This window comes from Chlorocebus sabaeus, chromosome 23 (genome assembly GCF_047675955.1).
Source record: "Chlorocebus sabaeus isolate Y175 chromosome 23, mChlSab1.0.hap1, whole genome shotgun sequence".
Classification (NCBI taxonomy): Eukaryota; Metazoa; Chordata; class Mammalia; order Primates; family Cercopithecidae; genus Chlorocebus; species Chlorocebus sabaeus.
The window spans coordinates 22,364,946-22,389,009 of record NC_132926.1 but is presented as its reverse complement, the minus strand read 5'-3'; the positions used below and the strand labels follow the sequence as shown (position 1 = coordinate 22,389,009).

The 24,064-nt window shown below is 41.2% G+C and overlaps 1 protein-coding gene across 2 annotated transcripts in view; it reads left to right on the top strand.

The window, feature by feature from the left end:
* The first annotated feature begins 342 nt into the window (after nucleotides 1-342).
* TTC1 (tetratricopeptide repeat domain 1) overlaps nucleotides 343-24,064 on the top strand; it is a 56,655-nt gene continuing 32,933 nt past the window's right edge. The window contains exons 1-2 of one of the 2 annotated variants that reach the window (XM_008015183.3): nucleotides 343-469; nucleotides 2,193-2,551. In XM_008015183.3, the coding sequence (XP_008013374.3) occupies nucleotides 2,222-2,551 (330 nt within the window). In that variant the 5' untranslated portion in view covers nucleotides 343-469; nucleotides 2,193-2,221. The remainder of the gene's footprint in view (nucleotides 470-2,192; nucleotides 2,552-24,064) is intronic. The other variant, XM_008015185.3, reaches the window with a different exon arrangement.

The following is a 24,064-nucleotide window of genomic DNA, read 5'->3' as shown; positions in this document are numbered from 1 at the left end:
ACTCGGAAGGCTGAGGCAAGAGAATCGCTTGAGCCCAGGAGGTTGACGCTGCAGTGAGTGGAGGCTGTGATTGCACCACTGCACTCCAGCATGGGCGACAGAGTGAGACTCTGTCTCAAAAATAAATTAAATAAATAAATAAATAAATAAATAAATAAATAAATAAATAAATAAATAAATAGTGAAACGAACACCACAGAGACATACTTCCTTTTGTCCTTTTTTCTCTTCTGCAGAGTAACGCGAAGTCTTGCCGTAACCCAAGATGGCAACCATCTCTCAAATGTCACGCCGTACAATGACGTCACACAGCGACCATGCCTTTCCTCCCTGAGAGTTTCGCTACATTTCCCAAGATGCTTTGCCCATAGCGACGCTATTAGTCGTCATCGTCGGAAGCGCACCTGACTCAGCGGAAGTGGAAGATCTCTGAGGCTAAGAAGGTGGAGACTGGAGAAGCTGTGAGGTTGTGAGTAACCCCGTGGGTCTAAGCGTCTTGACTGTGAGGAACGAAGCTAGGGAATAATCTGCTGGAAGCGCGAGGCGTCGCTTCCCTAACCCTAGGAGCTCAGACTCCTGTGTTCTTCCAGTAGACCTGGGAGCGAAGAGAAATAAGACATTGCTGTGGAGGCAAAGTCTCCGTATTAAGGTCTTGCTGGTTTTTAAGTTTTCTTGGAACATACTAGGGCGAATTCAGACTCTTGTCGTGACACAAGGGTCGTTGGCGTGATTTTGCTGCGACTAGAGCAATTTACATTTTTGCAAATCTCTAGCAAATTTTTGCAAATATCTGGGCTGCTGATGCTCTGACTCAGCTTCTACAGCAGTGGTTCGCAATTGGCTGCACGTCAGAATCACCTGGGATGAAAAAAAAAAAGCAACTCTGATGCCCTTGCTTGACGCCACACTAATAAATCAGAGTTTGGTTAGGGTCTGAGCAGTGGTATTTTCTAAATCTCTAGTGTTCTCTTGGGCAGCTAGGGTTCAGAGTCACCCTTTCTGATGCCTGACTCTGACCCCCACGGTGATTCTGATTCGGGTCACCTGCGCGAAGGTTCCCCTTCCACTGTAAGCTGCGTGGGCTCTACTACACGCATTTGGGTTAAAGTGATCACAGTTTTGGCACGGATTTTATTTTGAGGTACACTAGAAACGTATTCTTGGGTTTCCTGTGGTGGTGCTAAAAAGACGGACCATAGTTTCTTACTCGTGTCTTGGTTATTCATTCTGAATGAAGATTAGGGCTGCTTCCTTTTTCTTGTCACTGTTTTAGTTTCTGCCTAATTTTTGCTATATAAACAGAACGCGAACGGTGGAACGTGGAAGAGTCACATTAAAAACGGCTTCTTTTGTTGCTTATTAGAAGTTCTGGGCCGGGCGCGGTGGCTCACGCCTGTAATCCCAGCACTTTGGGAGGCCGAGGCGGATGGATGACGAGGTCAGGGGTTCCAGACCAGCCTGGCCAAGATGGTGAAACCCCGTCTCTACTAAAACTACAAAAATTAGCCGGTGGCGCGGTGGCAGGCGCCTGTAATCCCAGCTACGCGGGAGGCTGAGGCAGGAGAATCGCTTGAACCCGGACGCAGAGGTTGCAGTGAGCCAAGATCGCGCCACTGCATTCCAGCCTGGGTGACAGAGTGAGACTCCGTCTCAAAAAAAAAAAAGTCTAGTACCATATTTGATCAGGAAAGTGGTCTCAGTTAAAATGACATTTGACATTATTTTTACTTATAATCCATATTTTTTTTTTTTTTTTTTTTGAGACGGAGTCTTGCTCTGTCGCCCGGGCTGGAGTGCAGTGGCCGGATCTTAGCTCACTGCAAGCTCCGCCTCCCGGGTTTACGCCATTCTCCTGCCTCAGCCTCCCGAGTAGCGGGGACTACAGGCGCCCGCCACCTCGCCCGGCTAGTTTTTTGTGTTTTTAGTAGAGACGGGGTTTCAGTGTGTTAGCCAGGATGGTCTCGATCTCCTGACCTCGTGATCCACCCGTCTCGGCCTCCCAAAGTGCTGGGATTACAGGCTTGAGCCACCGCGCCCGGCCTTAATCCATATTTTTAAATAATGAATTCCAGTGAAAGGAAGTTACGGTGTGTTTTTTGGCTGTAATGCAGAGGTTTGTTTAGGTTTAAAACAGAACTTTTAAAAATATAAGCACCATTACATAGCGGTTGTTTTGTTTTGTTTACCCCCAGCTTTAGCGTCACCTCCCTCACTGGACAGCATGGGGGAGAAGTCAGAGAACTGTAGGGTTCCAGAGGATCTGTTCAATGGTTTGAAGGTTACAGATACTCAGGAAGCCGAGTGTGCTGGCCTTCCAGTTCCTGATCCCAAAAGTCAGCATTCCCAGGGTAAGCTGCTCAGGGATGATGAGGCCCATCTCCAGGAGGACCAGGGAGAAGAGGAGTGTTTTCATGATTGCAGTGCCTCATTTGAGGAGGAGCCAGGAGCGGACAAGATTGAGAACAAATCTAATGAAGATGTGAATTCCTCTGAACTAGATGAAGAATACCTAATAGAACTGGAAAAAAACATGTCGGATGAAGAGAAACAGGTAATTATTTTATTTTTTGTGCAAGAGCTGCCACTTACACTGCATTTTAAAATGTGATCGATACTGTATCGTAGACCACCTCATCTGTGGTAAAGAATAACTTGCCCCTTTGTCTTTTTATGGCTTTAGTAGTGTTGGATCTGAGATAAATCGGTGGCATGACAGGCAAACACTGAGTGTGTCTGCTTAGCAAGGAAATTTTCATTATTTTCTGTGAACCTTGAGTTATGTTCATCTTGTACTTCAGGAGTCTGTAACATAACAATCTTTTTGTTTGTTTTCAAAATGTATATATACTTTTTAGTTTTCTGTTATAACCTTTTCTATGGTTGGCTGCTGAAATTTCTGTAATGAACATTTTTATGTTTATGCTACATTTATGCTTATGAACATTTCCTGTTTATGCTAATCCCTTGTTAGCAAAATATGACTGCCTGAATATCTTGGTGGAGTTTTGGTTGCGGAGGTCTTAAGGAACAGAATTGAGTATGATTATAGCTAGCTATCGTTTGTTGAATGCCTAAAATGTGCCATCCACTGACTTAAAATGTTACTTCTGTTTTCATTAATCCTCACAACATGCCTATGAAATATGTACTGTTATTTCCCCTAAGGAAACAACTTGGAGTGGTGAAGTAATTAGCTGAAGATCAAATGCCTAGTGAATTGCAAAACTAATTCTCAAATCAAATCTGTTTGATTCCAAAGCCAGAGTCTAATGTAGAATGTAATAACAAAAACGTCTGTCTTCCTACAAAGCAGATAGACTAATAAAATGTATAATCTCCTGTTTCTTTGCTCTGGGGCCACACCCACACTGAGCAAGCCTTCACTTTTGGAGACTGAAGTCCTGCTGTCCTACCTCCTTCTGATTGCACAAGCAAGGTAGTCTCTGAAGAGTTACTGTTATAGCTTCAGTTTGTCTACAAAGAACTTGAATGAGATTGTAGTTTATGCCACTAATGAGCTCACTCACTGAACAGGTTGTGATACATTGGTAATGAGTTGAGATAATTAATGTGCAGCCTAAGCCTAACAGTGGGGGTGGGAAGGGAGCCTGGGGTGGGAAGGAGCATCTTCTCTTTCACTGTCTCCTTAGACACTTTTCATTATCAAATCAGTTAGCTTTCATGTGAACGTGTTCGCTTTTGTGCTAGTGTGCGCCACCAGAACAGGAGGAAAAAGGGACAAAACTGAGCCAAGTTCATAAACTATCACAGCAAATACAGCTCAAAAAAATTAAGTACTGCTCCATAACAGTATAGCAGGTTTCAGGCTTTTTAGAAACACTGATTATACATCTATTTTAAAAAGATAGCAATGCTTTTCTGTTACCTTAATATATTTTGCCCTAAAATTATATTAATTTTCTAGTGCCCTCTGGATTTGACAGTTGAATGGTTTGGCTCAAGGTGTCACAAAGTCTGATCCCCACCTCTAATTTAGTAAAGCCTGTTTTGTGTCTCCTAGGCCAGAAAATCATACTTTCAGTTCTATAAATACTTTTGGGATTTTTTTTTTTTTTTTTTTTTAAGACAGGATCTCGCTGTGTCATCCAGGCTGGAGTGCAGTGATGTGATCACGGCTCACTGCAGTTTCAACCTCCTGGGCTCAAGTGGATCCTCCCACCTCAACCTCCTGAGTAGCTGGGACAACAGGCATGCACCACCCTACGTGGCTAATTTTTATGGGTGTTTTGGTAGAGGCGGTGTCTCACCACGTTGCCCAGGCTGGTCTCCAACTGCTGGGCTCAAGCTATCCTGGCATTTTGGCCTCCCAAAGTGCTGGGATTACAGGCGTGAACCACCACACCTAGCCAGGATAATTATTTTTATTGCCTGTAAGTCATATTCTAAGTAGAACAATACTTTCTTTCACTTTTTTCACTCCTTTTAAAAATTGAGATATAATTTAGTGAAACAGTATATCAGTTCTCATGTGTAGAATGCAATGAGTTTGACAGTTGTATTCACCTGCATAACTCACATTTCTATCAAGATAGAGAACATTTCCATCATGTCAGAAACTCCATTTGTGTGCTGTATCAGTCGTTCCTTTCCCAACCACACCAGTCTCTGGTTAACTACTCTTCTGATTCCTGTCTCATAGGTGGTTTTTTTTCCTGTTCCAGACTTTCATATAAATATAATTGGACAGTAGTATTCATGTTTAAAACATAAATATTTTCTATTTATGTATCAAAGTGTTTTTATAGCTAATTTGAAAATTTGTAAGAATATCTCATAACAGTAACATACAGCAGTACTAGTCCTGTTATTTAGAGAAATGTAAGCCACTAACTCTACTTTAAGGAAATAACCTATGAGAGTACAGATTGCCTTCAGCTAACTGTGGTACTAATCTATTAGCTGTTTTTATGCTAGTTTGATAAATATCTTTCCGAAATTTTCAAGAAGCCAGCAAAACAGTTGAAGAAATGTCTTCTGCGTATTTGGTTTGGCTTTAATAGCTCATCAGGGACAGGATAGTGTTACATTTGAATCTTTTAAAATAGATAAAGTTCAGATAGTTCAACAATGGTTAAAAAAAAACATAAATGGCCAAAAAATGTGAAAAGACTTTCAGCCTCATTAATAATAATAAAAAATACAAACTAAAACACTATGTCTCATCTATCAGATCAGAACATTGATCTGATGTTGACAAGAAGAGGATGCTGGAACTCATATACTCATGCTGGGAATGTAAATTGTTATGTCACTTCATGGGACACATAACAATTTTTATGTGAACATTTCTTTAGATAGAGCTATCAATAGACTTCTACAATGATAGGAATGTTCTACATCCTGCACCGTGCAGTATGGTAGCTGCTGACTACATCAGGCTGTTGAGCACTTGAAATGTGGCTATTACAGCTGAGAAACTGAATTTTATTTTAATTAATTTAAATAGTCACACGGGGTGGCTCACACCTATAATCCCAGCACTTTGGGAGGCTGAGGCGGGCGGATCACCTGAGGTCAGGAGTTCGACCCGAGACCTGCCTGGCCAACATAGTGAAACCCCATCTCTGCCAAAAATAAAAAAAATTAGCCGGGCCTGGTGGCAGGCTCTTGTAATCCCAACTACTCAGGAGGATGAGGCAGGAGAATTGCTTGAACCCGGGAGGTGGAGGTTGCAGTGAGCTGAGATTATGCCATTGCACTCCAGCCTGGGAGACAAGAGCGAAATTCCATCTCAGAAAATAAATAAATAGTCACACAGGCCAGGCATAGTGGCTCATTCCTATAATCCCAGCACTTGGGAGGCTAAGGCTGGAGGATCACCTGAGCCCAGGAGTTCGAGACCAGCCTGGGCAACAGAGTGAGACCCTGTCTTTCCAAACAAAAAATTTTTTAATTAAAAATTTTTTAAAAGCCTTTAAAAATAAAAATAAAAATAACCACATGTGGCACAAGCCTATAGCCCCACCACTCAGGAGGCTGAGGTGGGAGGATCCCTGGAGCCTGGGAAGTTGAGGCTGCAGTGAGCCATGATCACGCCACTGCACCCCAGCCTGTGCAACAGAGTGAGACCTTGTCTCCAAATGAATAAATAAATAATTTTAAAATAAAATCGTCACATGTGGCTAGTAACTACCATATTGGACATGATAGCATTAACCCTGATTCTCTTGTAGCCATTTATTTCTAGGAAATTATTAGAAATATACACAAAATTATATACATAGATGTGTTGCAGCATCATTCATAATTTTGGAAAGCTAGACAATGTTAAACAGGGTATTTGTAGTATAGTAAATATATTTGGTCTTTGTCCCTGGTTCCTGTTACAGAGCCCCTAAAACCCTTGGAATTTTCTGATAGTGTATCTTCTGTTATTAATGTACCCCTTTTGATAACATCTGAGTTCATCCTAATGAGATAACTTTTAGGGTGTGGCCTATCAATAGCCTAAGGATGGGGCCAGTCACCAAAAAGACTAAGTGATTAGAGGTTTAGAGGGTTGGAACTTTTGGCACCACCTACTGAAATCCAGGAAAGGAGGAGGGTAAGTGCTGGAGATTAAGCTCCATTAAAACTTTTTTCTTTTTGTGTTTTGAACCGAGTCTCACTCTGTTGCCCAGACTGGATTGCAGAGGTGCGATCATAGCTCACTGCAGCCTTCAACCTCCTGGGCTCAAGCTGTCCTACATCAGTGTCCCAAGTAACTGGGACCACAGGCACCCTCCACCACACCTGGCTAAATGTTTTTGTATTTGAAATGAGGTCTCGCTGTGTTGCCCAGGCTGGTCTCGAACTCCTGGACTCAAGCAATATTCCCATCTCAGCCTCCCAAAGTGCTAGGATTACAGGTGTGAGCTGCTACGCCTGGCTTATAAAAACTCTTGAACAAGAAATCTGATGAGTTTCCAGGTTGATGAGCACATGGAAGTGTTAAAAGGATGGCACCCAAAGAGGGCATGGCAGCGCTGTACCCCTTCTCCCTCTGCCTTTCCTGTGTGTCTCTTCACCTGGCTGTCCTATGTCCTTCATAATATCCTTTATAATAAACTACTAAGTGTAAGTAAAGTGTTTCCCAGATTTCTGTAACCCAGTCTAGCAAATTATTGAACCCAAGGACGGGGTGGTTAAAATCCTGTGCTAACCATTCAGTCAGAATCACAGGTCACAACCTGGGACTTGTGATTAGTGTCTGAAGTGGGGCCAGGCTTGTGAGGCTGAACTCTTAACCTGTGGGATCAGACACTGTCTACCTGGAGATAGTGACAGAACCGAATTGAATTACGGGACACCCAGTTGGTGTCCGCTGGAGAATTGTTTAGTGTGGAGGAAAACTCTCATCTGTTGTCAGAACTATTGGGAGTGTATAGTAGGAGAGAAAAATATGTTCTTCCCAGAGTATTATTTGAATTTTGTTGTTATGTTTATGTAGCATACAATGCAGTTGTTAAAGATAAATCTTGGCCAGGCATAGTGGCTCATGTCTATAATCCCAGCACTTTGGGAGGCCAAGGCGGGCAGATCACTTGAGCCCAGGAGTTCAAGACCAGCCTGGCCAACATGGTGAAACTCCGTCTCTACTAAAAATACAAAAATTAGCCAGGTATGGTGGTGTGCACCTGTAATCCCAGCTACTTAGAAGGCTGAGGCACAAGAATTGCTTGAACCTAGGAGGCGGAGGTTGCAGTGAGCCGAGATCACGCCACTGCACTCCAGCCTGGGTGACAGAGTGAGTCTCTATCTTAATAAATAAATAAATAATTTTAAAAAAAAATTTTAAAGATGAATCATAGGTATTGACATGGGAAGCTGCCTGTAATGTAATGTCAAATTAATCAATCAGGTTATACAACAGTGATGATTTCTTTTAAGTTAAACTAAACCTATGTGAAAGTTCGTTAATACATACAAATTTGAAGGATATACACCAAAGTATAAGCAGTAACTTTTGAGAGGTGCAATTATTAGGGAATTTTAATTTATATGTAATGCAATTTTGTAATATTTGCTTTTTTTACAGTAAGCCTATATTACATTATTCCATTTTAAGAATATAAATAAGTAAAATTTGATTACTTTACAACCAAAGTGTATGCCCTACCACAAAAGCACATAAAGCCGACCCCTGAGGATTTGGGAAAGAAGTGCTATTCCATATAGAGTCTTTATTACTAAAGGCTTCTTGTGGACACAACCAAATAACAATAGCCAAAGTCTGTTAATCAAGCTAACCTCACTTGTCCTGTGGCTGGGAAGATAATTCAGGCTCAAGTATAGTGTCACTTCTCAGCAGAACTCATAAATCAAGAGTAATTGAGGAGGAAAGCAGTTAAGATTTGGTAAAAAGCAGGAAAAGCTCTCAATGGGAGTATAGTGTATTTGTGTGTTTATTTCAGCAGTAAATCTTAACTGTTTGTGAAAGCTTAAATGTAGACATGACTACCCATAGGAATGGAATTTTAGCTAACATTTGAGATGTACTAGGTATGTGAAGCAAATAATTGGTTCCGAGAGGCTTGGCTAAGGTGAAGGACAGATGTAGCAGCAGACAAGAATTGCAATAATAACATTATGATACAAAAAATGCTATCTTAGTGTGTTGGAGCTGCTATAACAAAATACCTTAGACTGGATAATTTATAAATAATATAAATTTATTGCCAGGTGCAGTGACTCATGCCTGTAATCCCAGCACTTTGGGAGGCCGAGGCAGGCAGATCACAAAGTCAGGAGATCGAAACCATCCTGGCTGACACGGTGAAACCCCCTCTCTACTAAAAATACAAAGAATTAGCCGGGCGAGGTGGCGGGCGCCTATAGTCCCAGCTACTCGGGAGGCTGAGGCAGGAGAATGACGTGAACCCGGGAGGCGAGCCGAGATCAGGCCACTGCACTCCTGGCATGCAGGAGTCGCCTCGGCGACAGAGTGAGACTCCGTCTCAAAAAAAAAAAAAAATTTATTGCTCGTAATTCTGGAGGCTGAGAAGTTCAAGATCAAGGTGCCAGCAATTTCAGTGTCTGGTGAGCGCCTATTCCTTACAGATGGCACCGTTTGTGTTCTTACGTGGCGGAAGGGGCAGGGCAGCTCCCTTCAACCTCTTTTATTAGGACACTAATCCATTCATGAGGATGGAGCCCTTATGACTTAATCCTATCCCCAAAGGCCCCACCTCTTAATACCAACACAATGGGGATTAGGTTTCAACATGAATTTTGGAGGGACACATTCAGACTATAGCGAGTGTTTATAGTATTAGGACCTGTGGCACATACTGCAGAATGCTGGTATTGATTCTATAAGAAAATCGCCTTTTATGGACTGCTTGTCACAGTGCAGTTTCTTAGGCCTTATGTGTAAATTTCCTAGGTAATTCATATGCACATGCTGAGACTTGAGGTCCACTGTCATGGGCTTTGCACAGTCCTCCTCCATTAAATAGCTGTTGAATGAATAGTGTCTTTATCTCCTCCATGAGAGCCAATAATTGGCCTTACAAGTGACAGAAATTTTTTTGTCACATTTATTCAAGTAATATTTGCATTTCTTCCACACACCAGGCATTGTTTGAGGCCCTGAGGGATACAGTGGTGAACAAGACAGAGAGGGTTTCTGTTGTCTCATTGGGGAATTAGGACAAAATCTTAAGATGAAGTGATGCAGGGTTGGGTTGGAAGGATGGTGCTATGGTTTGAATGTTTCCCTCCAAAATTCATGTTAAACTTAATCCTCGATGTGTAGTATTAAGAGGTGGAGCCTTTAGAAGGTGATTAGAAGAATCAGTATCCTTATAAAGTATACCAATAAAAGACTTGAGGGAACCTGTTGGGCCCTTCTACTCCCCTTTCACCAAGTGAGGATGCAGAAAGAAGGCACCATGTTGAATCAGAGAACACGCCCCTTACCAGACACCAAATCTGCTGGTACCTTGATCTTGGCATTTCCAGCCCCTACAGCTGTGCAAAATAAATTTCTATTATTTATAAATTACCCAGTCTGTGTTATTTTGTTATAGCAACTTGAGTGGACTAAGACAGGTGGAGAGGACTGCTTTAGATTGGCTGGTCAGGAAAGCCTCTCTGGAGAGGTGGCCTTTCAGCAGAGCCTGGGGGAGGGTGGCACTGGGAGCAGCCAAGTATGTGACCGTCTGAGAGACAAGCATTGCAGACAAAGAGAGCAGTTGAATAAAGCCCTAAAGTAACAACAAGCTTGGTGTTTTGACATGTTCAAGGAGTGGAAGAGCCTATGGCTGAAGCATAATGATTAAGGAAGAGAGTGGGCTGATAGTAGGCAAGGGTCTGATTATGGAACACTTCCTAAGCCATGGTAAAGAATTTGAAGTTTGTTCCAAGTGCAGAAGGAAACAGGTGGATAATTTTAAGCCAGGGAGAGATGGGAGTTATTTACATTTTAATAAGAGAATTCAGTTCTTATACAGAGAATGGAGGGGTATGAGGATAGAGGAGGGACATGAATGGAACATTTGAGACCAGTTAGGCTCTAATGCAGTAGCCCAGGCAAAGATAATAGTAGCTTGAACTGTGGATCTGAAGAGAAATGAATGATTTCGGGATGTATTTCAAAGGTAAAGCTGACCACACATTGCAGTGGATTTGATTGGAGGGATGGAGTGAGACTTTAGAATGATTCCTTTTCTTCAGCTACTGGATGGATGGTGGTGGCCTTTATTAATATGAAGAAGATGAAGGAACTTTGAACTCATCCCGGTTCTGGTGATTTAATTCTTTCCTGCAAACAAACATTTTCATTTGTAAGCCAAAATGCAGATTTAGTCATTTCAGTAGGTTTGCTGCCTTTCACTAGTGGTTTGCAAATGGTATTCATTTACATGTACACATAAGGGATCCAGAAGTCTGTTGCATGGTGAACATGGATTCAGAATGCACAGGATCTGGGATTTTAAAACATTAGGCTCTGAAAATTTTAAGGATTGTTCTTTAAGGTCATTTTCTCTTTAGGAACCATTATCAAAGCTTAGAAGTCTCAGTTTAGAACACAAGTTTTATTTCAGTCTCTTCCCTCTGTCATTTTTCCTAAATTCCACATTACTTAATCTTTTGGATTTCCATGTTTCTGCCACTTTATTGCATCATTTTCATAATCTAATCAATGTTGTGGCTGTGGGTGTGTTTGCAGGGAATACTCTCTTGATTGCTTCCAAAAAGTTTTCAGTAACTTCTTCCATAGTGGCCTGCATAGTCCTGTTAACTTCGTGAGCAACCTTGCTGATTTTGTTGTTTCCCTTTTCTTTCTTTTTTTTTTTTTGAGAGGGAGTCTCGCTCTGTCACCCAAGCTGGAGTGCAGTGATGCTATCTCTGCTCACTGCAACCTCTGCCTTCTGGGTTCAAGTGATTCTTCTGCCTCAGCCTCCCAAGTAGCTGGGGCTACAGGTGTGTGCCACCACGCCCAGCTAATTTTTGTATTTTTAGTAGAGACTGGGTTTCACCATATTGGTCAGGCTGGTCTCAAACTCCTGACATTGTGATCCACCCACCTCGGCCTCCCAAAGTGCTGGGATTACAGGCATGAGCCACCGTGCCCTGCCTCCTGCCTCCTTTTCTTTCATTTCTTGTTTTCTTTTGGTTTTTTGTTTTGTTTTGTTTTTTGTTTCGAGATGGAGTTTCACCCTCTCGCCCAGGCTGGAGTACAGTGGCATGACCTTGGTTCACTGCAACCTCCGCCTCCTGGGTTCAAGTGATTCTCCTGCCTCAGCCTCCCGAGTAGCTGGGATTGCAGGTGCCCATCACCACACCTGGCTAATTTTTGTATTTTTAGTAGAAATGGGGTTTCACCATGTTGGCCAGGCTGGTCTCAAACTCCTGACCTCAAGTGATCCACCCGCGTCAGCCTCCTTTTCTTTCATTTCTAATGGGCATCCTTTGGAACTAAGGTGGTCATTTTTACCAACTTCTTAGAGTTACCACTGTTGAACTTAATGCTGTCTACAAACGATTAAATCAAATCCTCGAAAGAGCTTAGATTTCTGATCCCAATTTTGTTTATTTTTATTTTTGTAGAGGCCCTTTCACCTGGCCTCCCAAAGTGCTGAGATTACAGGCATGAACCACCCTGCCTGGCCTGATCCTGAGTTTAAACCAGAGGAAATAAGGGTTGCTTGCTCTAAAACAGGGGTCGTCAAGCCCCGGCCATGTACTAGTGCCAGCCTGTGGCCTGTTAAGAACCCAGCCACACAGCAGGAAGTGAGCAGCAGGCTAGTGAGTAAAGCTTCATCTGTATTTATGGCCACTCCCCATCATTTGTATTACTGTCTGAGCTCCGCCTAATGTCATATCTGTGGTGGCATTAGATTCTCGTGGGCTCGTGAACCCTATTGTGATCTGCACATGCAAGGGATCTAGATTGTGGCTCCTTATGAGAATCTAATGCCTGATAGTCTGTCACTGTCTCCCATCACCCCCAGGTGGGACCATCTAGTTGCAGGAAAACAAGTTCAGGGCTCCCACTGATTCTACATTATGGGGAATTGTGTCACTATTTGATTATATATTACAGGGTCATAATTATAAAAATAAAGTACACAATAAATGTAATATGCTTGAATCATTACGAACACCCCCTCCCCCACGACCCTGGTCCGTGGAAAAATGGTCCCCCACAAAAGCAGTCCCTGGTGCCAAGAAGGGTAGGGACCGCTGCTCTAAAATATTTGGAAGTTAGTGAGGTATGTTTACATTATTTGCTGGTAGAAAATTAAAATGGCATTCAGTATTTCCTGTGTTTATTAAGAAAGGTCACTTTGTGTAGATCAGTGGTTTCCAGACTTTGTTGTGCCTAAGCATCACAGGAAATGTATTAACCATGCAAAGCCTGAGAAGTGTCTGATACCACACACCTGTGAGGCCACAACCAGGCATCTGCTTTGTTAGCAAGCCTCCCAGGTAATTTCAATATAGGAAGAACTGTGGCCACCCTGTGGGAAACAGATCCAGATGGACACAGATGACTAAGCTTCCACAACAAGAAGTATTGACCTAACCCGTACATTGACTGCATCCAACGTCGGAAGAACTGAATGGGAGGTTTTCTTTTACCCACATCCGTTGATCAAGGTCGAAAAACAACTTGTTGGGCCGAATTTAAGCAGTCCTGACAGAAAATTTATTTCTATTAAATTGTGTTTTGGGAAATAGAATTTTCTGATTTAAGAAACAAGGGACTGTTTCCAAAATTAATTCCTCATAGATGAGTCATTTTTTCCTCAGAAGGATAATACCTATTGAGAGGCAGGTTCTAACTGTGGCTTAGATCTAAAGATTCTTCCCTCATGCCTCCCTAGAGGACCTGTAAAGGTGACTCGTGGAAAGAACAGATATGTCTTTATATATGTAAAACAAGTGATATCTGATTTCAAAGAAGACAAAACCAAAAGCTTATTTTTTTAATGATAAGGAATTCCCTTCAGAATAATTTGTAGAAGTGGTGTCCCTAGCTGTTCCAATATTTGCATTCCAAGTGTAGTTTTCTCGTCCCACCTAGATAAGACTAAAGCAGAAGGTTTTGTTGCATTTGCCTCCATTTTCCAGCAATTGAGCAAGTATGTAGCTCTCTTTACTCTCTCTTTTACTCCAGCGATTGATCTCTGGGTACTGTGATTCTTGGGTACTGAGATTGGCCTAAAGTGTATGCTGTTTTATTTTGTAGCAATTACTTCACAAAACTGCAGAGGGCAGCAGAGAGCTGCTGATAGATTTATAATATGGACATAAGCTTGCTGGAGCGAGTGTCTTGGTTTTATACGTTTGTCTGTTGAGCATATGCTTACTGTAGGATTATTTAAATATGAGATTATTGTTTAAATGTATTTCATGCAAGTTTTTACTATTTAATAATGATAGGTGGGATATACACTTGTAAGCTCCAAGTCAAGTGTGTTTATGTTGTATTCATTGACCTAAAGTAAAAGAAATACCCTACTCAGCCACTGCATTGTAGTCTGTTGAAGAGTGGTTTATTTATAAGAGACTAGAGGAGCACTTTCTAACATTTTGCCTTGCTACCCCAGGATTTTAAATTATATCAGTTGAAGTTCTCTAGCTTGGATTTTTGGGTTTTTTGAAGGGTAGTGTTTTTGTTGTCCATTAAAAAATTAAATTCAAGCTACTTCTAATATTTTAAGCAAGTGAATCAATCCATTTGAAGCTCTTAGCACAATTTCTGGCTACATACTAAGTATTATGAGTTTTAGCTCATTGAATGAGTTACACAGCCATGGAATCAGGCATCTTTGGGTAATCTAAGCAGATAGGAGTACTATGTTAGTAAATAGGAAATGACAAGGTAAGATTATAGCCAAGTCATGGATATTTGCTTTACAGGAAGAGTCTTCACTTAGCAATATTAGTATACCATTTTTCATCCTAACTAGCATTTAAAGTAATTTGTCTTCTTTATAGAATATCTTCTTTATGCAAAGCAGTTTATAATGTTTATATCCTTGATTTGCTAATTTTATTCAGAAGGGACACTTGTAATAGTTTCCACCCTTATTTCTTTGTTAGTTAAATGAAAATTAACCCACATATGCTATAGATTCAGGGTAATTCTAGAAATTGAGTTATTCATTCAGCAGACATTTGTTAATACCTGCAATTAATAGACAAAATTGGCCAGGTGCGGTGGCTCACGCCTGTAATCCCAACCCTTTGGGAGGCCGAGGCGGGCAGATCACCTGAGGCCAAGTTTAAGACCAGCCTGACCAACAAAGTGAAACCCCATCTCTACTAAAAATACAAAAAAATTAGCCGGGCATGGTGGGATGTGCCTGTAATCCCAGCTACTCAGGAGGCTGAGGCAGGAGAATCTCTTGAAGTCGATAAGCAGATGTTGCAGTGAACTGAGATTGCATCATTGCACTCCACCCTGGGCAAAAGAGCAAAACTCTGTCTAAAAAAAAAAGACAAAATTGGTTTTTTTTTTTTTTTGGTTTTTTTTTTTTTTTTTTGAAATAGGGTTTTTGCTCTTTTGCCCAGGCTGGAGTGCAGTGACGCAATCATGGCTCATTGTAACCTCCGGGGATCAAGTGATCCTTCCACCTCAGCTTCCCAAGTAGCTGGGACTACAGGCATGAGCCACCACGCCCAGCTAATTTTTTTTTATTTTTAGTAGAGTCATAGTCTTGCTATGTTGCCCAGGCTAAAGTTTTCTTGAAGAATATGGTTTTCTCTGTCAAGAAACTTATAATTCAACCAGGAAGACATGTAACTATGCTTACCTTTTTATTTTAGGTAGTTTCGTGTTTTATCAGTATACTCTGGTTGGCATGTAAGTGTCGGGGAGAAATGGGTGGAGCCTTCTCTGTGCTGTGTGCATTAGCACAGTGCCTGCACATTATGTGCCATAAGTATGTTGAAAAACTGTCATTTCTGAGGTAGGAGTTTCAAGTCCTTACTGGAGGCTGTATTTAGCTCTTGAAAGACAAAAATTATTTCCCAGGTGGAGAGTTCTATTTTAACTTTTTATTTTTGAAATAACATTTTTTTAGAAAGTAGCAAAAGATAGATTCCAGCTTCCCCTAGTTTTAACAGCTTACATAGCCATAGTGCAGTTATCAAAACCAGGAAATAAACATTATTACAACACTATAAACTACAGACCTTATTCAGATTTCATCACATTTTCCATGAACGTCATCTTTTCTGTTCCAGGACCCATTGCATTTAGTTTTCATGTCGCCTTAGTTTTCTCTAGTTGATGATAGTTCCTTTGTCTTTTTTTTTCTTTTTTTTTTTTTTTTTTAAGAGAGACTAGAATAGCCCAAGCTGGAGCACAGTGGCATGATCATAGCTTACTGCAGCCTCAAACTCCTGGACTCAAGTGATCCTCCTGCCTCAGCCTCCCTCATAGCTGGGACTGCAGACACTTGCTGTCACACCCAGCTAATTTTTTTTTTCTTTTTTTTTTTTTTTTAGGACATGGAGTTTTGCTTTGTTGCCCAGGTTGATCTTGAACTCATGTGCTCAAGTGATCCTAGCACCTCAAAAGTAATAATAATAATAATAGAACAACCTAAGTCCTGTGGTCCAAGCCCTTGATTCAGTGAGGAAAGGTTTGTTTTTGTTTTGTTTTGCTTTGTTTTTAGAGACCAGGTCTTGCTCTGTCCCCCAGGCTGGAGTGCAGTGGCATGATTCCATAATTCCACTGTAGCCTCGACTTCCTGGGCTCCAGTGATCTTCCCATCTCAGTCTCCAGAGTAGTTGGGACTGCAGGCATGAGCCCCCATGCCCAGCTAATTTTTGTATTTTTATTTATTTATTGTTTTGTTTTGTTTGTTTTGAGACGAAGTCTTACTGTGTCACCCAGGCTGAAGTGCAATGGTGCAATCTCAGCTCACTGCAACCTCTGCCTCCCAGGTTCAGGTGATTCTCCTGCCTCAGCCTCCCAAGTAGCTGGGATTACAGGCACCCGCTACCGCACCTGGCTAATTTTTATATTTTTTATAGAGTCGGGGTTTGACCACGTTGGTCAGGCTGGTCTCAAATTCCAGACCTCAGGTGATCCACCTGCCTTGGCCTCCCAAAGTGCTGGGATTACAGGTGTGAGCCACTGCGCCCAGCCTAAATTTTGTTTTTCAATAGAGACGGGGTTTTGCCATGTTGCCCACGCTGGTCTCAAACTCTTGAGCTCAAGCAGTCCACGCTCCTTGGCCTCCCGAAGTGCTGAGATTACAGGTATGGGCTACCACACCCAGTGAGATTTATTTTTAACATAGGTCTCAAAATGACTATAGATCAGAACTCTGGAACTAAATAACATGTTTTGGAGCAGTGTCATCCTCTTTTCAAATGCCCTAGTTCTTGACACCAAGGGAATTACAAGTGACTTTTTCTTTAGAACTACGAAGCATATAAGTTCTGTGTGTTCACCTTTTTGCAGCAGTTTCTGTGCGTTACTCAGTTCTACTTCCTGCAAACAATTCTTTATTTCCACACCTGTGGAAGACAGTATGGTCTTGTGGTTAACAGCATGAACTTTGTTGTTTTGTTTTGTTTTGCTTTGTTTTGTTTAAAAGACAGGGTCTAGCTTCGTTGCCAATGCAACTCCTGGGCTCAAGCGATTCTCCCACCTCAGTCCCTCAAGTACTTGGGACTAAGGTGTGCACCACCTCACCTAAAAACATTAACTTGGAAATGTTAGATCTGTCCTAGCTCTATCATTTAACTTGGCATAAAATGGGATCATAAGGATTAAATAACTAGCGGACAAGAGCAATCAGGAACGTTAACTATAGCTATTAAGTTAAAATTCAATGAACATAGACCATAAAATATTTCAGGTCTAGAATAGAATATAGAAGATCTCTTAAAAATCATTTTTAGATACTTCGTTTTCTAAAGGTTGCAAGCGTACATTCCACAATGTTATAGAAGTATGACAACCTCAATTATTTAACTCCTTCAAGTTATGAAGAAAAGTTGTTTGGCTAGGGATGTCGGGGTGAGAGAATTTAGAAAGGAGTACACTGGAAGCTTCTGAGGTCCTGGCAGTGCTCTCTATCTTAATTTGTATAGTAGTTTTGTGAATGTATATTTTGCAACAGTGTACTAAGTGGTACATTTCTGTATGTTTTTCCGTGTGTATTGTACCTCTGGTTGTTTAAGCAATTTCTGATATTGGAGTATTGAAATCTTCAACTAGTGTTGGATTGTCTGTTTCTCCTCTGAATTCAGTCAGTTTTTCCTTATGTTTTTATGGTTCTGCTGTTAGATACATATACATGTATAATTGTTATATTTTCCCAATTTGTTGACCTTTTTACCATTTTGAAATATCCCCTTTTTTGGTCTCCAGTAATATATCTTGTCTTAAAGCCTATTTTGTCTGATAGCACTTCAGCTACTTATCTTAAGGTTACTGTTTACACAGTATCTTTTTTTATACTTTTACTTTCAAACTGTATATATCTTTGAATGTAAAGTATGCATCTTATAGTCAGCATATGATTGAATCTTGTTAAATCCAGTGTGATAATCTCTGCTCTTTGAGTTGTTTAGTCCATTCATATTTAATCTGCTTATTTATATGGTTGGATTTACATTAGTCATTTGTCTTTTACAAGTCTCATGTATTCTTTATTCCTGTTTCTTTTTTACTGCCTCTTTTTGTATTAGATAATATTTTGTGCATGCTATTATAATACTTTGGATTTTATTAACTATGTTTACTTTTAGCTATTTTCTTAATGGTTGCTGTAGGAATTGTAATGCACATCTTTTTATAGTCTTACTTTAGTTTTCCGGAATTTTTTTGTTTTTGTTTTTGTTTTTGTTTTTGAGACAGGGTCTCACTCTGTTGCCCAGGCTGGAGTACAGTGGCCGCAATCATGGATCACTGTGGCCTCCACTTCCCTGGGCTCAGGTGATCCTCCCACCTCAGCCTCCTGAGTATCTGGACTACAGGTGCACACCACCATGCCCAGCTAATTTTTGTATTTTTTGTAGAGATGGAGTTTTGCCGTTGCCTAAACTGTTCTCACACTCCTGAGTTCAAGCGATCCGCCTGCCTTGGCCTCCCAAAGTGCTGAGATTACTGGCAGGAGCCACTGTGCCCAGCCCTACTTTAGTTTAATACTACTTATTTTCAGTGAAATGTATTGATAGAAGCTTTGCTTTAGCATAGCTCCATTTCCTGTCCTCCACTTTGAACTATCATTGTCATGTACAGTATATCAATATATGTTGTAAACCTAACCACTGAGTGTCATTTTATAATCTTTTGTTTTTTAAAGAAATTAAAGAAGAGAGAAAATAACATTAGAGTCTTATATCTGCTTACCATTTCTGGTGTTCTTCATTTCCTCCTGTGGTTTTGAGTGACCATCTACTGTCATTTCCTCCAGCCTGAAGGACTTTAATATGTTTTGTGAGGCAGGATTCACAGCAGTAAATTCCCTTTGTTCATTGTGAAAGTCTTTATTTTGCCTTCATCTTGAGGTAGTTTTGTTAAACATATAATCTGTCTTGAAAATTTTTCTGGTTCACCATTTTAAATATATCATTACACTGCCTTCTGCCCTCCACTGTTTCTGGTGAGATGCCAGAAATTAATAGTCTTGTTGTCTTTTATCATTTTTCTCTTGTGGCTTTATTTTCTCTTTATCTCTCATCACTCTTGACACAGTGGTGTCCTCAGATGTAGATCTTTCTAGTCTACTTGAGGTTCACTGAGATGAGCTTCTTGGATCTTTAGATTAACATTTTTCATCAAAATTTTAAAGTTATCAGCCTTTATTTCTTCAAACATTTGTTCTGTTCTTCTCTTTCTTCCCTTCTTCTGGGTCTTCCATTCATGTCAAGAGGGTCCTGTTCATTTTTCTTCAGTCTTTTTGTTTTCATTCTTCAGCTTGGATAATTTCTTCCAATACAATTTCAAGTTTACTTATTCTTTTTATTTTTTGAAGCAAAGCCACACTCTGTGGCCTAGGCTGTAGTGCAGTGGCACAATCATGGCGTCAACTTCCTGGGCTCAGGCGATCCTCCCACCTCAGCCTCCAGTGTAGCTGAAACCACAGGTGCGCACCACCACACATGGCTAACTTTTTTGGCTTTTTGCTAGAAACAGGGTTTCACCATGTTGCCCAGAATGGTCCAAACTCCTGATTCGGGCAGTTCACCCACCTCGACCTCCCAAAGTACTGGGATTACAGGTGTGAGCTACTGCCCCTGGCCTGTCCAGTTTTACAGTTGGCTTTAAGGAAAAGGATTTTGACAACCTCCTTCCTTCACCACATCAGAAATTCCACCTATTTTTGAACTGTGTAAATAATTTTTTTTATTTTCAAAAAATAAAATTAAACCAGAAAGGATGAGAAAAAAAACAAGCCTTAAAATTGACTGTAAACAGAAACAAATTACATAACAATCATGAATTGATTATATAGAAAAGATAATTCCATTAACTTTGGACACAGACTCTGACTGCTACAAAACCTTGAACTTTACATAGTAGGTTCATTGTTGGTAATGATATTTGTATAGTAATTTTGGAACTCTTGTTTATTGTAGGATAGAGCAAATTAATAAAGTCACTCTTCTGAGAACCAGAGTTTTCACTGTGGAGGAATGTGAGGAAGAACCCTGTGTTGTTGGATTTCACTTGTATGTGTTCTTTGGACTCATAAGGGTTTCATTTTGTTTAAGATGTATTTCCTGGGTTTCTTCACTGAGAGGGCCTAAAAGCAGTAACACCCTGGTAACAGTGAACACACTGACACCAGATCTTTGTTTCTAAACACTGTTCCACACTAAAAGAATCCAGCACTCAGCTGAATGGGGTGACTCACACCTGTAATCTCAGCACCTTATGAGGCTCTGGTGGGAGGATCACTTGAGCCCAGGAGTTTAAGACCAGTCTAGGCAACATAGTGAGACCCCCCCCATCATCTCTACAAAAAAAAAAAAATAGCCAGATGTGGTGGTATGCACCTGTGGTCCCAGATACTGAGGAAACTGAGGTGGGAGGATTGCTTGAGCCCAGGAGGTTGAGGCTGCAGTGAGCCATGATCTCTTTAGCCTGGGTGGCAAAGCAAGACCCTGCCTTTAAATAAGTAAGTAAGTAAGTAAAAATTGACCTAGGACTTCTTGGAGATATGGCCAGATCTAGGGTAGGCAAAGTACAGAATACTACACCCAGAATATTACGTAAACCTGCAACGAAGTTAAATAAACCCAGGTAAAATACCCACGCAGATTCTGGAAGTGGGCTAGGGAGGCTTGAACTGGAAATCCTAGAGAACTCAGTTACCTGGAGCATAGTTTAAAAGGGCCGTATGGGATATGGGTGGGGCCCACAAGAGGGGGCCCTTGACGAAAGACTCTTCTGCCCAGGTCTGAGGGCCAAAAAGCTTCTACAACACATGAAACCATTTAAGCATTAAGTAACACTCCAGATTTTTTGCAGTGCTTTTGTATTACAAAATTAAAAGCAGTGTATATAGTCTGCATTCAAAGAAAGATAATGTGGGAAAAGAAGTAAAAGGTGGCCCCAGGGAGGAGCTATGGTTTGTACTAGACTTTGAAAACTACAGAAAATTTGGTGTGAGAGAGTTGGGAGGAGGATATGAAAGAGATACTCCATGGAAGGACATGGGGGACACATAAGCAAACAAATGGGATGAGGGAAAAGCATGGTAAGCTTTGAGAGACAATAGTGAGATCAGACTGTCTAGCAAAGAGGACTTGTGTTGCATAGGTTGAGTAGGTTGGAACAGAAGCTTGATGTAGTGTGAACAAGAGGTTTCTGAATCTTGATTTTTCTCATCTGTAAAATGAGTCAAGACCTCCATGTCCACCTCTCAAAATTATCTTGAAAAACAAATGAGCTAATGTATGTGACAGCAGATTTTCAGCAGTGAAGCGCTGTACTGGTGTAGGTTGTAATGAATTTTGAATACCAAGTTGAGAAGTTTACAGTTGTGGTAGTAACTTTTCAAATAAGCTCCATTCATTGAGAGCATTGTCTGTTTGGGGCTTTCCTTGGCAGTTCCTGTGATGATTTACAATGCAGGATAATGTCACTATTTCCCCCTAAGTTTTCAGTGATGGAGAAGAAAGTACTGAGTAAAGGGCCTTATAAAATTTCTTTGGTTTCCATTTCTATAGAAGTATAATTCAAGATCAGATATTTCCCTGTGAGGCCTCTCTGGAATGTGTTAAAAGGCATTGTGGAGGTATGTAAGGGCTTTAACCACATTAGAAGCTTCTGTTCATAGAACAGAACCTGGAAAGACTCCCCTGATAGTGCTGCAGAGTATCAGCACTGCCGGCTCACGTATGTGTGAGTGCTTCTGGCACCTAGCTCGCTAAGGAAGACCTATACGCTATTTATCATATCTATCCTCGGATTCCAGTAATATTGTACTATATGCCTGTCATCCTTTGGAGAAAGAATATATTCAGCAGAAAAAAACTCCAGTCTTTGTACTGGGATCATCAATTCAGTCTCGGCACAGCTGGGAAATAGTTCAACTTTCTCCTCAAAGTGCTATTTTTAGCTGTTTCCAAGGAGATGTTCAGCATGGTACTGATAATTGCATTACTCTTAATTTGCACAATCTGTGGAGAGGGAAGCAGCAGTTCTTTTTCAGTGTTTACTACTAAGTGGGCCACTGGGTTGTGATTTATCAGTTGAAACAATGGGATGCCTTACTTAAGAGTAGTTGACCTCAGCTCACACCTGTAATCCCGGAACTTTGGGAGGCCGAGGCAGGTAAGTCACTTGAGGCCTGGAGTTTAAGACCAGCCTGGGCAACATGGCGAAACCCCATCTCTACTAAAAACACAAAAAATTAACCAGGTGTGGTAGCGCATGCCTGTAAACTCAGCTGCTCAGGAGGCTGAGGCACGAGAATCACTTGAACCTGGGAGGTGGAGGTTGCAGTGAGCCAAGATGACGCCACTGCACTCTAGACTGGATGATGGAGTGAGAGTCTGTCTCAAAAAATAATAATAATAACCTCAGAGTTACATTCTGGAGCCTTTCGCTTGGCTAGCTCAACTTTCAGTCCTTCAAGTTAGAAAGGCAAGATGAGGGCTGGGCACACTGGCTCACACCTATAATCCCAACACACTGGGAGGCTGAGGTGAGAAGACTGCTTGAGCCCAGGAGTTTAAGACCAACCTGGCCAACACAGTGAGACCTCATCTCTACTAAAAACAGAAAAAAATTACCTAGGGGCAGGCAGTGATGCATGCTTGTAGTCCCAGCTACTCAGAAGGATTGCTTGAGCCCAGGAGTTCAAGGTTACAGTAAACTCTTATGGTGCCACTGCACTCCAACCTGGACAACAGAAGGAGACCCTGTCTCTGAAAATAAAAATAAAGACACGGTGAGTATTTCTTGAGCTGGCTGCTCCGGCTGGCCCTTAGCACTAATTCCTTTCTTGGCTTTGCCCATTGGTAACTTGATGTTATAAATTTCCCAAAGAATGATTGGTCTCCTAAAACATGAATACACATACACACGCATACTTCACAAGAGCCTAATCTGGCGGTCTGATTGATTCATCTGTGTTCATAGAAGATTCCTAATGAGTTGGCTCTGAAGAGAAGATTATAGATCAGAAAGTAGCTTAAGATTTACAGTTAATGCTAAAGAAATTGAAAACTCCTAAAGGATGGGCATTAAGCTCTAGTAACTTGATGATTTAACCCCTCTATGAAGAATTTGTTTCTTAAATAACTGTTAACTGAATTTGTTATGTTGTCTTCGCTCACCAGCATCCAATACCCCTTCCTGTTTGGAGGAATTCTCTTGTGTTGTGATCTTATTGAGTGGCAGTACCCCATGTCTCTCACTTCATGCTCTGACAACCAAGGCTTGTGATCGATGCTTCATATATTAGATGCTTCTGACCAAGACCTTGAATCTAGATTGAGTGAAGCAAAGAAAATGGAATGGTTAGAGTTGATTTGCTACCATCGCAGCCCTGTCCTGGCAAGTCTTTCACTAAAAGACACTCATGCATTCTGCTTCTGCTTCTTGACAGAGCCTTCTTGAGTTCTACTTGCTTTCTTTTTTTTTTTTTTTTTTTTTTTGAGACGAGTCTCACTGTGTCGCCAGGCTGGAGTGCAGTGGCACGACTTTAGCTCACTCCAACCTCCGCCTCCCAGGTTCAAGCAATTCTCCTGCCTCAGCCTCCTGAGTAGCTGGGACTACAGGCATGCGCCACCACTTCCAGCTACTTTTTTTTTTTTTTTTTTTTTTTTTTTTTGGTATTTTTAGTAGAGACGGGGTTTCACCATGTTGGCCAGAATGGTCTCAATCTCTTGACCTCATGATCCGCCCGCCTTAGCCTCCCAAAGTACTGGAATTACAGGCGTGGGCCACCATGCCCAGCCAAGCTCTACCTGCTTTCTAAGCCCATTCTTTAAGCCTCTCATTGATTCTGTGAGCGCTGATGTCTTTCCAGTAAGCCTGCCCCCTAAAGTTTTTTGCTTAAGATAGTCTTTTGCTTGCATCCAATAACCCTAATCAATACAGTAGAGATCATTACAATCCAAGCATCTTTCT